General features: G+C 40.8%; 2 protein-coding genes across 2 annotated transcripts in view; both read left to right on the top strand.

Moving 5' to 3' along the window:
* The first annotated feature begins 752 nt into the window (after positions 1 to 752).
* zgc:172323 (uncharacterized protein LOC564165 homolog) lies at positions 753 to 7,899 on the top strand. Its single transcript, XM_066652889.1, has 11 exons — positions 753 to 1,116; positions 2,430 to 2,583; positions 3,288 to 3,437; positions 4,109 to 4,228; positions 4,317 to 4,412; positions 4,770 to 4,904; positions 5,131 to 5,241; positions 5,408 to 5,518; positions 5,623 to 5,747; positions 5,830 to 6,600; positions 7,806 to 7,899. The coding sequence occupies exons 1-11, from the start codon at positions 893 to 895 to the stop codon at positions 7,897 to 7,899; spliced, it is 2,091 nt and encodes a 696-aa protein (XP_066508986.1). The 5' UTR covers positions 753 to 892.
* Positions 7,900 to 13,559: 5,660 nt separating this feature from the next.
* The window catches only part of prdm13 (PR domain containing 13), a 17,519-nt gene continuing 14,867 nt past the window's right edge, over positions 13,560 to 16,211 (top strand). Inside the window, 1 exon segment of the mRNA XM_066652888.1 lies at positions 13,560 to 13,592. Coding sequence (XP_066508985.1) covers positions 13,560 to 13,592 — 33 coding nt within the window.

The following is a 16,211-nucleotide window of genomic DNA, read 5'->3' as shown; positions in this document are numbered from 1 at the left end:
CTATGTGCCTCAGCACTCCCCCACTCAAACTTTCTGTGATCTGCCAATCTGATTCTGAGTTGCTGTGGTTCCTAAATGCTTCCACGTTTAAAAAATACCCCTCACTGTTGATTGTGGGATATCTAGGAGGGAAAAAAAATGTCCCAAACTGATATGTTGCAGTGGTGGCATCCTATTACAACAGCACATTTGGATCCAGTGAGCTTCTTAGTATGACTCATTGTTACACAAATGTTTGTAAAGGAAAGCTACATGGCTAGGTGCTTGATTTTATATACTTGTGGCAATAAAACTGAATGTAACAGTTGAATTCAGTGATTAGGAAGTGTTTTCTAATACTTATGTCCATACAGTGTATGATTTTAAAGTAAATAAACCACATTAATCATTTATCCTTGATTGACAAGTTACATATAGCTACTTATCAAGTCATATAAGATTTGCTCTTAACCCCAGTCTTACTCATTTCATCTCAATCTCATTCTGAGACCATTAAAATCTCACAGTTCTTCTCTTTTTTCAGGCAACAGCCTTGGACCAGTGATGACGGAGGGCTGCAGCTAACAGCTTGACCTCAGCGTCAGTGGCCCGTTCTGCTGCTGAGTTGGTAATTAAAGGCACTTCATATCGCAGTGTATCTCATCAGATCGGCTTCTGGTGATTAATGGGGGCATCTTCTGGCCCTCACATGTATATGGTAGATGTTTGAGTGGCAACTGTGGCTTTCTATGTTATCGAAGCTCCAAATTCCAGACCCGCTGGATCATCTTGGGGCAGGGAGTATATTAGGATCAATCCAGTTTAGTTCTGAGAGCAGAGAAGCCACAGAAAGGGTCAGGAGTAGCTACGGTCAGGAGAAGTGAACAGAAGTTAAGCCCATTTCTTTTCCAACATGAGTCGAAGTCCAGAGAGAATCTCATCCTATCGCCGCCACTTTGAGGACACCTCCACCTCGTCCTATGAAGTGAGGGTCAGCAGCCCCTCACCAGTCAGAAGGGACTCTGGGAGATGTCGTTCGGCTAGTCTCACCCGCACCACCTCTGCGGCAGCAGCTAGAGGCCGAGCCGTAAGCCACCGGACTCTGTCCAGTTCTCGCGGCAGGTCAATAACCAGCAGGTAAGGTTTGTTTGAGTGGCCTGCAAGTCATTTGATTATTCAAGCTACCTGCTTGCTTCTTCACTCATAGTCCTTTCTATCAGCTCTACTGATCATATGGCTGCATCCCTTAGTTCTGCAAATGTAGACTGTAGTCCATCTATTGCTCTGCATACTTTATTAGCCAACTTTCACCCTCTTCTTCAATGCTTAGTGTCCCTTAAGACCAATACAGAGTAGGTTTTTCAGGTGGTAGATCATTCTGGTACAAGTGGATCAGACACAGCAGTGACGCTCGGCTTTTTAAACCTCTCAGTGTCACCGCAGCGCTGAGAAAGATCCACCACCCTCAGTGGTGACCCTGTGGAGGTCCTGACTAGTGAAGAATTGGGTAACAAAGTATGCAGAGCAACAGGTTGACTGCAGTCTGTAATTGTATTACAAAGTGCTTGTGTATGTGTGCTAACAAATGGACCAGCATCCAGTGCTGATTCTCTATTTATAGCAATGAATTTGATCAACAGTGTTATAAACGATGTCAGAATTTTAATAACTGCTGGACTTTAACATCATTGGCATTAGGTCAGTGTTAGATATCCCACACTAGTAACAGTCTACTCGGATGGACAGCTGGTTAATAACACACAGACGAAGCATCCCTGTGATATATTAATATATCAGCCACTTCGTCTTCAGTGACATCAAGGGGGTTTCATGCGCCTCCTTAGAGACCCTCAGCCAGTGCAGGATATTTTTTATCCTTTTATTTAATTCTCCTCCAGCTCCACACAAACACACACACACCTGAGCCAGGTAACCAGGGGCTCTGGATGCTGATACCTGGCTCAGGTGTGTTAACAGCTGGAAGATATGCAGATGAGGGTTGTTTTAGGCTGTGGGCTCCCACTAGACTGAAACCCCCTGATTTATGTTAAGCTTTAACAACAACAACAACAACAACAATGGCTAAATCCATAAAGAAATTAAGGTATACACCATATGGTCAAAAGTTTGTGGATGCTACAGAGTTCTGAATCACAAATACAACTCCAGCTCATCCCAGAAGTGTTGGATGGAGCTCCTTTGCTCAAAAGAACACAGCCCTACTGCTCCATAGCCCAGTGCTGCCTGCTGGGACTTTATAACCTGGAAACCCATGTTTGATATTAGGCATGGTGACTTTATATTCATTTGCAGTTGCTCCAGTGTGTGTAGCTGTTGTTGTGTGTTACTGCTTGAATATGGATGTAAATGCAGCTTATATAAATAATTATTAATTATTGTGTTGTGTGTGATAGGGGCCATGTGTGTAATTGTTCGGCTGTGTGTTACAGTATGGGACTAGGTGCAGTGTGTGTGAGTGATTGGGGAAAAGCAATTGATCTGGACGCTGTGGCTGCTGAAAACCAGCTGTTCGTCAGCACCAGAACCGGAGAGAGGAAGGAGATGGTGGCCTTAAACGACCGACTGGCGGTTTACATCGAAAAGGCAAGAGAGTACACTTCACTCAGACGCCTGAGCTTCATGTACTGCGTAGATCATGCGTTAGTGTTGGATGATAAGCTCTGGATCACGAACATCACTCCAACTCATCCATCTCCACTTCTCCAGAGCACCCAGCTCCACAACTCAGTGCTGGAGACATGGGAGAACTTAAAGCAACATTAGGTAGTATTTTTACTTTCAATATTACAGCTTCAAAATCATTGGGATGCTTCACTGACCTGTATCAGGGAGGCTCAGCACTGCAGAAACCGCACTATGTGACTTCTGGAGGCGAGCAGACATTTAAAGAAACACTAAGGAAGACTTGGTATTTTTGCTTCTGGGTTAACTCTACATTTTCAGAGTTTAACGCACTTTTACAGCACTGTCCAGAAATCAAGGGGGAGAGTGAAGGGAGGAGGGGTGTTTTCCTATGCTCCTCCCCAAGTTATATAGAGCTGTTTCTGCAGTGCTGAGCCCAGAGTAGCAAAGAAAGAGGCTCTATTCACCCTATTACTGGTCAGTGAAGCATACCAATGATTTTGAAGCTGTAATTTTAAAGTACAAATACTACCTACTGTTACTTTAACATTTTTATCACATTACATATACAAGTGAACATAGCATTGGGATTCTTGCCCAAGTGTAGAGTAGTGGACTCCCATGTTGAGACTCGAAATGGAGAGCATCTCTGTGCTGTTTTGCAGGTCCGTTCTCTGGAGCAGCAAAATAAGCTCCTGGAGTCTGAGATTGAAGCTCTCCAGAACCGCTTCCTGAAGCCCACGGGCATCCGCATGCTGTACGAGGAGCAGCTGAAGGAGCTGCGCAGAATTGCAGATCAAATGAGAGTGCAACGGGTAATGAATATTACTATACAGACTCGTCCCTCTTATGAGTCATCTACGGTGATGCAACAGATATTTTTTCAATACATCAACATAGAAAACATTTACATGGATCCGCCAATTTATTAAAATCACCTAGTTTCTACACTCATCCATCGGTTCATACATTATTAGCCTTTTTTCATCCTACTGTCAGAAGAAACCTAGGACCCCCACAGAGCAGGTGTGACGTGGTGGTGGATCATTCTCAGCGCTGCAGTGACACTGACGTGGTGGTGGTGTGTTAGTGAGTGTTGTGCTGGTGTAGAGTGGATCAGACACAGCAGTGCTGCTGGAGTTTTTAAACCCTGTGTCCACTGTTAGACATCATTGCCCACAGGACCCTCTTTTGCTCTGTAATTGAATCTGTGGTGATCCTGACCACTGAAGAAGTGTGCGAAAGGGAGTTAACAAAGTATGCAGCAACATCAACTACAGTGTGTGATTGCACCATTGTAAAGTGCACCTTTATGGACAGCAGAGCTAATAAAACAGACAATGAGTGTAGAAGCAAGAAGGTGGCTTTAATGTTATGGCTGATGCTGATGTTGATGTATGTACACTGGGCTGAACAAGTAGCCTTGTAAGCCAAGATACCACCACGGCTTGAAGACACTACCCCTTTAATCCTTGTTGGTTTTAAGGACCTGGCTTTTGCTGCCAAAGACGCGATGGCTGGTCAGCTGGAAATGATGAAGGTGAAGTATGAGGAGGCTGTGGAGCTGAGGAAGAAGGCCGAGCTGGACATAGAAGCTTTCCGCCCGGTAAAGGATCGTCTCTCATTCAGCGTTTATTAGCATCGACTCATAAAACCTCCTTGTTTACTGTATGTGGCCTTCTGATTATTCGCAGGATGTTGATGCAGCGACCTCTGCTCGCATTGCTCTGGAAAAACAGCTGGAAACCCTGGAGGTGGAGATTGAGTTCATTCAGAGGGTCCACAAAGAGGTTAGCAGTGGGGCTAAACTCACATTTAAATGGATACTTTAGCAAGTCTTTAGTGATGCCACAGTCATCCGTAACTAAGAGTTTAATAGAGCAAGTTTGTCTTCTTTCTCTCGAAATATCACTACACAAAATGGTTCTGAAGGCAGCGCTGCCTTCAAGGCAGAGCAAATCTAATTGGTTCCATGGTGAGGCAAAGTATATGCTACTGAAATCCGGGTCCTGTTTAAAACAGGTTATTTATTCATTCATTGTACATAACCGTGGGAGGAAACCGGAGCACCAGGAGTACAGCCTAAAGTTACTTTAAGTATGTTTTAAATGATTAGTGAATGTGTTCATATCATCTGCTTTCTTTAGGAAATTGAAGAACTACTGAAGCAGATATATTTAGCCCAAGTCTCAGTCCAGGACGCATACTCCCTCCCTGACATCGCCGGCGCGCTGGAGCAGGTCCAGCTGCAGTACGCAGACATCGCCTCCAAAAACTTACAGGTAGGTCTCTGTAACTGGATCTCAAAGCAGAGTCAGCAGCCATTTTACCTGCATTATTCCATCAACTAAATCAATGTTAATGGACACTCTGCTTCTTGTTACATTTCTGTTTCTTAAATAAATAAATAGATATTTTTAAAGCTTTGTTAGCATAAAGAAGCTGTGTGGGGGGGATTTAGTTAGTTTTTACAGTAAATTATACTCCGTTCATATTGATTTTCTCCAGGAAATGGACTCCTGGTACCGAACTAAATTTGATGACCTGAGCAACAAATCAACAAAACAGGTGGATGCAGTCCGGAATGCGAGAGATCAGATCACACACGCCAAAAAAGATGTGAGTTTTACAATATGTGAAAAAGAGTATTTTAATGCTTAATTTTTTTTCAACACTGATATCATTATTTTTAATTCATATTACACTCACTCACTCACTAATGTGCTCACATACACGCACCTCTTTTTGGATCTAAACTCGTGTTTCTCTTTGTGTATATTAATAGATTCAAAACAAGGAACGAGACATGGACGCTCTAAAGAACAAGAACGAACTACTGGAAGCTCAGATCCGTGAGAAACAGGAGAAACACAGGAAAGAGCTGGAGCTTCTGCAGGTCACAGTCACTCACACACACACATTTTAATAAAGAATTTTTCCTTGAGAAGAATAGAAGAACAGGGTGAAGAAATACCTTAACGGGCTGTTTTCGGTTCCCAGGCCAGGATTGAAGCTCTTCAGCTGGAGCTGAAATCCACCAAAGAAAAGATCGCTCTTCACCTCCGCGAGTATCAGGATCTCCTCAACGTGAAGATGTCTCTGGAAATCGAAATCACCACTTACAGGTAAAACCCAGAGAACTGGAATATGGATAAAAATATATTAATATTTTTAATTATATTTTATAATTGTTGGTGTTTTCCACAGGAAATTGATTGAAGGTGAAGATTCACGTCTCAGCGGCATGTTCCACGGCATGCAGACCTTGGCCCTGATGGCTAGCAGTGGGCTAGGGGCCACTGTTAGTGGACTTGGGGTAACTGGAGCTGGTGGTGGATTGGGGGGCAGTGCAGCAGGTGGATTAGGGGCCACTGTTAGTGGACAGGGGGTAACTGGAGCTGGTGGTGGACTAGGAGCTACTGTTAGTGGACAGGGGGTAACTGGAGTTGGTGGTGGATTGGGGAGCATTACAGCTGGTGGACTGGGGGCTAGAGGCATTGGTCTGGGGGCCACTGGAGTTGGTGGTGGTCTAGGGTCCGTTGGTAGTGGACTGGGATCCAAAGGCACTGGTGGTGGTTTGGCATCCACTGGTGCAGCCGGACTGGGTGCCAAAAGCACTGGTGGTGGTTTGGGAACAACTGGAATTGATGGTGGCGTAGGGGCCATTGGTAAAGGATTGGAGGCCAAAGGCAGTGATGGTGGCCTAGGGGCCGCTGACGGTGGACTGGGAGCGACTGATACTGGTGCCGATGGTAGCATGGGAGGGATTAAAACTGGGGGTGGACTGGGAGCCGGCTCCGGTTCTAGCAGTAGCTTGGATGGTACTGGGGCTGCCCTAGGGACCAAAGGTGGTATTGCAGGAGGTGTTGGAGCCAGAGTCATGGGAATGGGTGGAGGTTTTGGATCCAGTGTCGGAGAAGGCACCACCATCAAAGAGCAGGCTGTGGAAATGACAGAGAGAAAGACCGTTCTGATCAGGTAATGGATCCATTTTTATTTGTGAGATTAGAACATAAACCCTACTTTTGGAAATATTCTACTAAGGAAGAAAAGCACTGAGTAAAAACACAGCTTAGTTAAAGGGCCCATACCCTACATTTCTCCTTTATCTTGCATTTTATATTATGCATTTGATTTTATTTACATTTTTCCCTTTCTATTAAAACAACTGCTTTGATAATGTATTTTGTAGATGTATAAAAAGATTAGAATGTTTTTGTGTAATCTTTAATTGTAAATGTTAAACCTTTCTTTAAATTGTTGTAACTTTATGTTAAATTTAGCATAGTTTTATATGAAAAGAAAACAAATAAATATTTAGTATTAATCCACTACATCCACAATGGCCAACATCATCACCTTTAAATCATCTAAACCAAAACTCACATGTAATTTTGTATACAGTATTATCCCCAAAAACAGAAAGGAATGCAGTGATGAGTAAATTCTTGCAATTTTCAAACTACTTCACTGTTAAATTTTTCTTGTTGATGTGAAATTAACATTGAGCTGGAGAATGTTTGAAGTTTAAATTTCAATTCTACTTTACATAAAAAAAAAGCTTTGAATTATTTGTATTTGTACACTTAATGTCTCTGTTTTGATTGGCTGCCTTGTATTTCACCTCATTCACAAAGCAATCCAGGGAGAAACACACTCTTTGTTGCTATAAATAGAGAATGAATGGCTGGATTCATGCTAGAGGTTAGTCCGCAGATATTCATCAATGAAATCCCATTAAGTTTTAATTCATTTCCTGCAGCAGCTTTCGGGGGCGAATACATTTTGCGAGTAAAACTTTACATGTAAATTTACATCCACGATAAACAGACCAGTGGGCGGGGCTTTGGTCAGCAGTATTGCAGATCCACAATGGAGGACAAAGTAATTGTAGCCATGGTTAAGCACAAAATTTTTAACACGGTCCAATAAACATTAGGCGGCCCAGGAAACTGTCAGTCAGGATGCTGCTTGGTGTGTGTGTGTATATATATATATATATATATACACACATATACTTATTTTCCATAGTGACGTGAACTGCAAACCTCTGGTGTGACAATAGCATTAAGCTGCTGTTAATATTTGCATTCTCCATCATACCATTTTAATTTCTGTTAAACATCCCTTTAAAACATTGATAGTTACAAAGTGTACTTTACTGGCCTATGTTTCTCCTGTAGAACAATTAAAGGTGATGATGAGACGGTGCAGAGTGATGTCCAGGAGAGAACATACTCCATCTCTGGAGCAGCTCAGGAGGAAGATGAGGAATAAACTACAAGCTTCATGACGGAAAACCCATTTCCAAAAACAACTGCTTTCGCACACACTGCTCTCTACTAGACTTCCGAGTACGTCTGATCTGCCCCATCATTTACGCTGTTAATCCCAACACTGCAGCAGATCTGACAATAAAGCTTTCTGAACAACAGATCTTTGTCCTGTGTTGTTAATCTGATGTTTCTAAATATTGAAAGAGCTGTAAGAGCTCACTTTCTTTCACAAAGTAAAACAAAAGCACTGCTCACCCTTTGGTGGACAACCCGTTCCTGCCTTTATGGTCACGCTCTCGTCATTGCAGGACAACCAACAGGAGACTGACCAACAGGAGCAGTCACTGAGAGAGAGGGGGGGGGGGGTGAATGTTGATGAATGGAGATTTGTTTTTCTTTATTTATTAGTTATTTTTAATTCTTTAAAAATCAACAATAGTGTGAGTCAACAGTAAACATTTGGGTGAACAAGATCTTCATCTAGTGGTGAACTCCTGAACTGCTCACTAATTTTTGGAGTTATGTTCCTCAACACACACACACACACTGTTAGTATTTACCTTGGTAGCATGTGGAAATTCCACTTGGAGCTGGCAGAGTTAGAGCCACACTCCTGACACCTGCACTAAATCTCTGCCTCATACTACACAGCACACACACACACACACACACAGAGAGAGCGAGAGAGAGAGAGAGAGAGAAATGTAATGCACGTTTACTTGCAAAAGCACTGAGGTGTTTAACTGAAATAAGTGTTAGGGAAGTGAAAATGGGAGCTGGTTTAGTGTGTTTTTTTTTCCCTTTTGGTATCCCAGAATATTTATATAAAAACTGATTATATTTACTAAAGTAATCATCTGTAAAATGGTACATTCAGACTTACCCAACTCTAACAACACCGCGAAAAAGCACGAATACATTTTGTTGAAGACAGAGCTAAACCAGACCTCAGTTTCTGCAGTTCACAAAATGGAGTCTGTCGCAGAAAGCCCCGGGACTCTCTCTTTCTCAGTCTCATGGTGATACGGTGACGTCATAACGGTTCTGCACGCTATTTCAAAGCTAAAAAAAATCCCCGGATGTCGCAGCTATTAAACATCAGTCATATCAGTGTTAAAATACTCTCGTTGTTTCACAGATTTTCAATTACCGTTTTGAATTTTTAGTCAAAAATATCACAAAAAGAGCTTTATCAGTCATAAATAAACACTCCTTTTTTCACGCTGGTAAGAAGAGTTGCCAATAAATTTAATAATAATAATAATAATAATAATAATAATAATAATAATAATAATAATAATAAATCTAATATCTAGTTTTAACCGTAGGCTTAAAATTTTGTAAATATTATTATTATTATTATTATAAATATTTTATTATTATTTCTCAGTAACATCTCAGTATTAAGATTAGAAACGATTTATGCATTAAACACTGCAGTTTAAATATTTACAGTGACTTTTATTTTATTCATTTATTTATGTTTTTTTTTTCTTTTTTGGGGGGGTGTGGGGTCATAACGTAATTTTATATCCCTCGTATTCCTCGTATGTGCTCAGACCATAAAAGCTAGTTTCCCGTTTCAATAAAACATTTTAATGCCATTTACGCCATCTTCCTCTGTCTACAGTAAGAGACAGATTTGTTATATGTCCCTAACCTTTAAAAAAAAAAAACTATATATCACACATTATACACATTAGACAGATTCCAGGCATTTCTCAAGACTCCCCTTAAAGGCTTAGCCCCCAACACATCAAATGATTAATAAATAGTTTGTGTCTCTCTATTCCACTCTCTCTGTTTAACACACACAAACACACACACACACACACACACACACACACACACACACACGTTGGGGCTTAGATGTTGAGTGTGGACGGGTATGTGTGAAGAAGAAGGCGAGTGGGACCACCTCGACAGCTTCATGTTGGCCTCCAGCACACACACACACACACACATATGGCCTCATTCTATCCAGTTGTACACCTCTGTCTCTATGTGATTTAAAGTGATCTCTTCCCGCTGGAACATGCCAAACACTCTGACTGTCCAAACTCATGATGAGATGCATGAGTGTGTGTGTGTGTGTGTTCTGGGTCCTGAAGGTGAAACTCCACCATGCATGGGTGTATGAAATATGGCATGTGCATAAAACTGCAAATACAGCTGGCCTTTTGACTCCGCCTCTGTGGAGATACAGTACACTGTGATAGATTTAATGTCAGGATTTGTAAGATTTTGAGGATTTTTAAAGAGCTTGGACGGCACCTCCGCTCTTATTTGAGGATAAAACCTGCAGGAAGTGGAAAACAACAAGGAGAAGCTGTGGACATTCTGGAGTGTGTTGACAGTTTGCTTTAAGCGTGAATCAGAGACAGAGCGGTTTGGATGGTAGAGTGAGAGAGAGAGAGAGAGAGAGAGAGAGAGAGAGAGAGAGAGAGAGAGAGATAGCTCTGAGGCTCTGAACAGTCGTATTGTTTTCTGCTGGATGAGAGTGTGTGTGGTGTTTGTGAGTGTGTTTGTCTCTGGGGTGTTAATGTGTGTCTGGGAGGTTCTGAAGCATTCATCAGTCTTGTTATTTTCAGACTGTGAATGTGTGTGTGAATGGGGGGTAGTGTTGGTGTGAGTGTGTTTGTGACAGGTTCTTAGACTCTGATAATGATAGACTTGTTGGACTACAACAGTGAGTCTGAATGTATTTTGTGGGATATGAATCAATGTGGGCTTCAACTGAATGAATGAATGTCTAACTTTAAAACATCTTCACACACACACACACACACACACACAGTATTGCTCAGACCTCACAATGTATAAAAACTAGCAAGCTTGGCTACAGTGCATGAGAGCAGATTTATCTATGTTTCTGATCAGTGTGTGTGTGTGTTTGTGTGTGTATGTGTGTGTGTGTATGTGTGTGTGTGTGTGTGTGTGTGTGTGTGTGTGTGTGTGTGTGTGTGTGTGTGTGTGTGTGTCCTAGCTGGATGTGAGTGTGTGTGACTGCGAGAAATGGCCAAGTAAAAACACCCATAGGAAGGCCATTTTACAGCCACAGATCGTTAAATACACATTTACTGTAAACGTATACGTTTGTGATTATTAAAAGTGTGAAATACAGAACGTAAAATAGCACTAAAAATGTAACAATGGCTAAGAACTCCTGAACTGTCCTCTATATGATGTTTAAAGCAACACTAGGTAAGATTTGGGGTTTTTGCTCCTGGAATGACCCCAGTGTAATATATGCTTACAGCACTGTACTGAAACCAATGGGAGGGTACGGGATGGTCGGGTTCCTACCTTTCTATGAAAGATATAGTGCCGTTTCTGCGGTGCTGAGCCCAAAGTAGCAATGACAGAAGCTCTGTTCTCTCTATTACAGGTCAATTAAGCATCACAGTGATTTAGAAGTTGTAATTTTAAGGTTAAAATATTGCATAGTGATCCTTTAAGACACGAAGGGGCACACTTTTGGATGCAGCTTGAATCTATTGAAATGAAGCAAATGACCCCCTCAGTCCTGTTTATTTGTATTTTATTTTATTTTATTATTTTTTTATTATTAAGTCATTCTCATTCCAATAAATAAATAAATAAAATAAAAAATGCTCAAACAGTGGCAGTCCATTAGGACCTGGTGAATATCGGCTTAAAGCGGGAGGAATCGAGACCACCGCTGGGAAACAATGGCTTAAAGGCAGCCCATGAGCTGCAGTGAAGTGAAAGGAATGGATTACAAAGTATTTTATAGGATTATGGGATTAAACCTTCAGCAAAACCAAGCCTTGAATTGAAGCTTTAGGAAAGTAGCGCTGTTTCCACCAGAAAAAAAAAAGACAAGTGGAACTGGATTGTGTTGGAAAGTGACTGCATTTGAGCATTCAGTTCCTCTGATGGGCCTCTGGGGCTCTGGACGTTTCTGTTGTTATCACACTGTCACTGATCTGTAACTTTTAAAGGGGGTCTTATTTGGGAGTGAAATTCTATCCTTTTTCTATTGAGTTAAACACAGAGAGGTACACATTTGAACAGATTAAAGGTGTTTAATTTAATTAACAACATCAGCACAGTTTTACACTCTCAGAGGTGCACTGCTGGTCAATAAAGGTACAGACTTTGTAACTGTACCTTTAAAGGTACAACGGTGTTTAAAAGTCCAGTTTTGTTCCTTAAAGGTACATTACATTCTCTTCTCCAGAAGGAGAGATTTGTCATCATTCATTATAGAACTGTGTTAAATTCATTCATCCATTGTCTGTAACCCTTATCCAGTTCAGGGTCGCGGTGGGTCCAGAGCCTACCTGGAATCATTGGGCGCAAAGCGGGAATACACCCTGGAGTGGGCGCCAGTCCTTCACAGGGCAACACACACTCACACATTCACTCACGGACACTTTTTTGAGTCGCCAATCCACCTGCAACTTGTGTTTTTTGGACTGTGGGAGGAAACCCACGCGGACACAGGGAGAACATACCAACTCCTCACAGACAGTCACCCGGAACCCACAACCTCCAGGTCCCTGGAGCTGTGTGACTGCCACCTACCTGCTGCACCACCGTGCTGCCCATGTGTTAAATACTAAAAAAAAAAAAAAAAAAAAAAAAAAAAAAAAACATAATAAAAGTTCAGGAGATGAAATTGCGTATGAAATCAACACAATTTTAAAATCTGAAATTATAATAAAATAAGGCACAATTATGTTCCCTAATTAAAGGTGCAGTACCACCACAGAGACAACATTGTGACAGTGTTTATTTTGGTTTATTTTCTAATGGTTCAAGTTTAAATTAAGCAAGTGTTATACATTATACTCATTTTATAATATTTTTCATCACAAACATCACATGCTTTTCTTGCATTTTTTGTATTTGTTAAATGTACAAAAATAAAAAATAAAATAAAATAAAATAAAATACCCACGTCCACATCCCATTAGAATAAATAGAAAGGTAAAGCCTGGGCCTAGTGCTTCAGTTAATCAAAAGCTTCTGCTGATTTTGACAATTATGTTGATGAATTCGAAAGCCTTAAAGACAGCGTGGTGCTGCTGTGTTTCTGGTCGTCATTTCCACAAGCTCATTCCACCTGATTCAGGAGCACAATTAAATCCCAACCTCGCTTTGTTTCCGCACAGATCCAGAGATTAAAGGCGAAAAAAAACAAAAACCCAGAAATGTCAATCGCTCTAATGAGGATGTGCTCTGAGCGGCTCTTCCAGGCTCTAACGGCCCTGCGCGTGGATCATTAAACTGGTTATTAATGTGGTCTTTGTAGTTATTGGACGTAATCCACGGAGCCTGGGATGTGCGCGTGCGTTCAAATAAACAGGAGGCGACGTGAGGAATGATGTCAGAAATGATATTTACAGGACTCCAGAGCAGTTACAGAAAAATGCTTTGTCCAACATTTAAACAACACATTTTTGAGGTGTCCCCGTGTCTGTTGTACCATTTAAAACGTGGGAAAATAAACTCTATTGTTTATATTGTGGCGCTGTCCCCGGTGCTGAACCCACGCAGAGGAGGGATTGCACACATTCTCAGTTATAAAACATAAAAATCACATTGCTTAGTCGTGGCTGGATTTTATTAAATATTACATTGGGAATATTCACAACAGAATGAATGTACTGATGTTTATGAGAACGTCCAACAATGTGCAGCATTTTAAAACAGCAGCGTGCCATGGTACGATTTAAATGTTACTGTGGCGATGATTTACACATTATCTGTAGCTTATTTTTAAATTTAAATGTACGAAATAATTATTCAATTACTCAATTTTGATACGTGGAATTTCATATTAATAATGTAAATATATTAATATTGGTAATAACAGATTTAAAATAATAATATACAGAGAAATAATATCAAAAATAATAAATACAGTTAAATTAATAGAGTGCAGCACTAATAATTGAACTAACAAAGATTAGTAATTTAGAAAAAGACATACTACTACTACTACTAATAATAATAATAATAATAATAATAATAATAGCTATAATAATTAAGAGATCATTGTAATTGTAAAAAAAAATAATATTTAGATTAAACACAAAGGGAAGAATCATAGCACATTTTTTAAAAATCGGGTTTGACAACGAACACAAACGAACCAATTAAATATAATAACAAACAAAAATGGAGAGAGAGAGAATTACGGGTTTCACTAGAAGCTTATAGTAAATATATAGAAATATGAAAAACCAATAGGAATGTAGAATGTATAGAACAGCAATATAAATATTTATATAAAACACCTGAATAATTGATTTTATTTAAATTAATTATATATATAATTATAAAATTAATCTTGATTTTTCTGGTCATGCAAAATGTTATATATAATATGTAATAAGTATAAAAGTATAATAAATAAATATATAATATTTTTATCTTTGTATTAAATTAAGTAAAATTATATATAATATATAGTATATATTAATTATATTAATGCTTTAAATGTGTTGCCTGTGAACTTTAGTGACGTCACATCTGTAGTGTTATTCACCTACACGGTTACATCGACACAACACTGACAAGAGGAATGAAAAACGTGGATGAATTAAAAAAAAACATCTTAATGCAGTACTACACACTTCAATAAAACTTTGAAAATGGTAACACTCCAATGCAACTGTGCACTGTGTGTAGAAACACATTAAAGTGACACACTGTTATAACGTACAAATGTGTATCAGAATGTAAATGTTAAAAAGCAATTCATATAATGAAAGGCTGTGTCATAGTGCAGTGGGTGATGTTATAAAACACACTGAATATTACACAGTGCTACACTGTAATACAGCAATATTTAATCTGTCTGTAATATAACACACTCTGTTGTACAGTGCTGAACTACTGAACTCTAAGTCTTTTGCTCTGTGTGTGGGAGGATGTACAGATAGACTGATAGAGAGATGGAGAGAGAGGGAGAGAGAGAGAGAGAGAGAGAGAGAGAGAGAGAGAGAGAGAGAGACCTGGCAGAGCTGAAAGTGAAGAGCACTGTTAGAAGCAAATGGGACGGAAACCACAGTGAATTCAAAACAACCGGAACAGCCACATTATACACTTCTCCTTCTGTTTAAACAGTTTAGCATTAATTACAGAGAGAGAAACACACACAGAGAGAGAGAGTTTGTGAGAGAGAGAGAGAGAAAGAGAGAGTGTGTGTGAGAGAGAGAGAGTTTGTGTGTGTGAGAGAGAGAGAGAGAGAGAGAGAGAGAGAGTTTGTGTGTGTGTGTGTGTGAGAGAGAGAGTGTGTGTTTGTGTGTGTGTGTGAGAGAGAGAGAGAGAGAGAGAGAGAGAGAAAGAAAGAGAGAGAGATGAAGTGATTGCTGTCCCTGTTTTGTTTAGAGTGCAGGCATCTTCTCCCTGAGTCACTGGAACAGGTTGTAGAATAATGAAGCGCGAATGCAGAGGAACAACAAGTGTGTAGTGTGTAAAGAGCCCTGGTTTAAAGGGGCAATGTCCCACCAGGGAGCTCCATTCATCTGCCCAAGCCTTTCTGCTGCGCCAAGGTTCACCTCTCTATCCTCCAGCCTCAATAACCCTCTTAAGACCCGGGAGAAAAGAGAGAAACCCCTGTGACTTGATTCTTTCACCTCTGAGCTACAGCCTCTCCTCTCCAACGTCCTTGTGGTGGGACACAACCCCAGGGTCCAGCGCCGCCGAGACCATCCCCCCACAACTAATGTAGTAAAAGCTTCTATGTAATTATAATTTTACAAATATTAATGCCAAATAATCTCCATCAGACCCTAACATTAAGATATGCCCTTCACATGTTTCTTCACTCACTTTCCATTCCCTACGCTCCACTGACCACACAGGAGCACTTTATAGTTCTACAATTACAGACTGTATTCTAGCTGTTGCTCTGCATACTTCATTGGCCCCTATTCAATGGTCAGGACCCCCACAGAGCAGGTGTGATGTGGTGGTGGATCATTCTCAGCGCTGCAGTGACACTGACGTGGTGGTGGTGTGTTAGTGTGTGTTGTGCTGGTGTAGAGTGGATCAGACACAGCAGTGCTGCTGGAGTTTTTAAACCCTGTGTCCACTCTCTGTCCACTCTGTGAGACACTCCTCCCTCGTTGGTCCACCTTGTAGATGTAGAGTCAGAGACAGTAGCTCATCTGTCGCTGCACAGTGTGTGTCGCTCGTCCTCTAGTCCTTCATCAGTGACACAGGACGCTGTCGGCTGGATGTTTTTGGTCGGTGGGCTGTTCTCGGTCCAGACACTGAGGGGTTTAAAAACTCCAGCAGCGCTGCTGTGTCTGATCCACTCTACACCAGCACAAA

This window comes from Hoplias malabaricus, chromosome X1 (assembly GCF_029633855.1).
Source record: "Hoplias malabaricus isolate fHopMal1 chromosome X1, fHopMal1.hap1, whole genome shotgun sequence".
In the NCBI taxonomy this organism is placed as follows: domain Eukaryota; kingdom Metazoa; phylum Chordata; class Actinopteri; order Characiformes; family Erythrinidae; genus Hoplias; species Hoplias malabaricus.
Note: the sequence above shows the minus strand (reverse complement) of the source record. Positions and strands in the feature narration are given on the sequence as shown.

Coding starts and splice junctions, on each gene's coding strand:
- zgc:172323 (XM_066652889.1), top strand. CDS start 893: ATGAGTCGAAGTCCAGAGAGAATCTCATCCTATCGCCGCCACTTTGAG. Junction 2,584..3,287: donor TGGCGGTTTACATCGAAAAG/GCAAGAGAGTAC, acceptor GCTGTTTTGCAG/GTCCGTTCTCTGGAGCAGCA. Junction 3,438..4,108: donor ATCAAATGAGAGTGCAACGG/GTAATGAATATT, acceptor GTTGGTTTTAAG/GACCTGGCTTTTGCTGCCAA.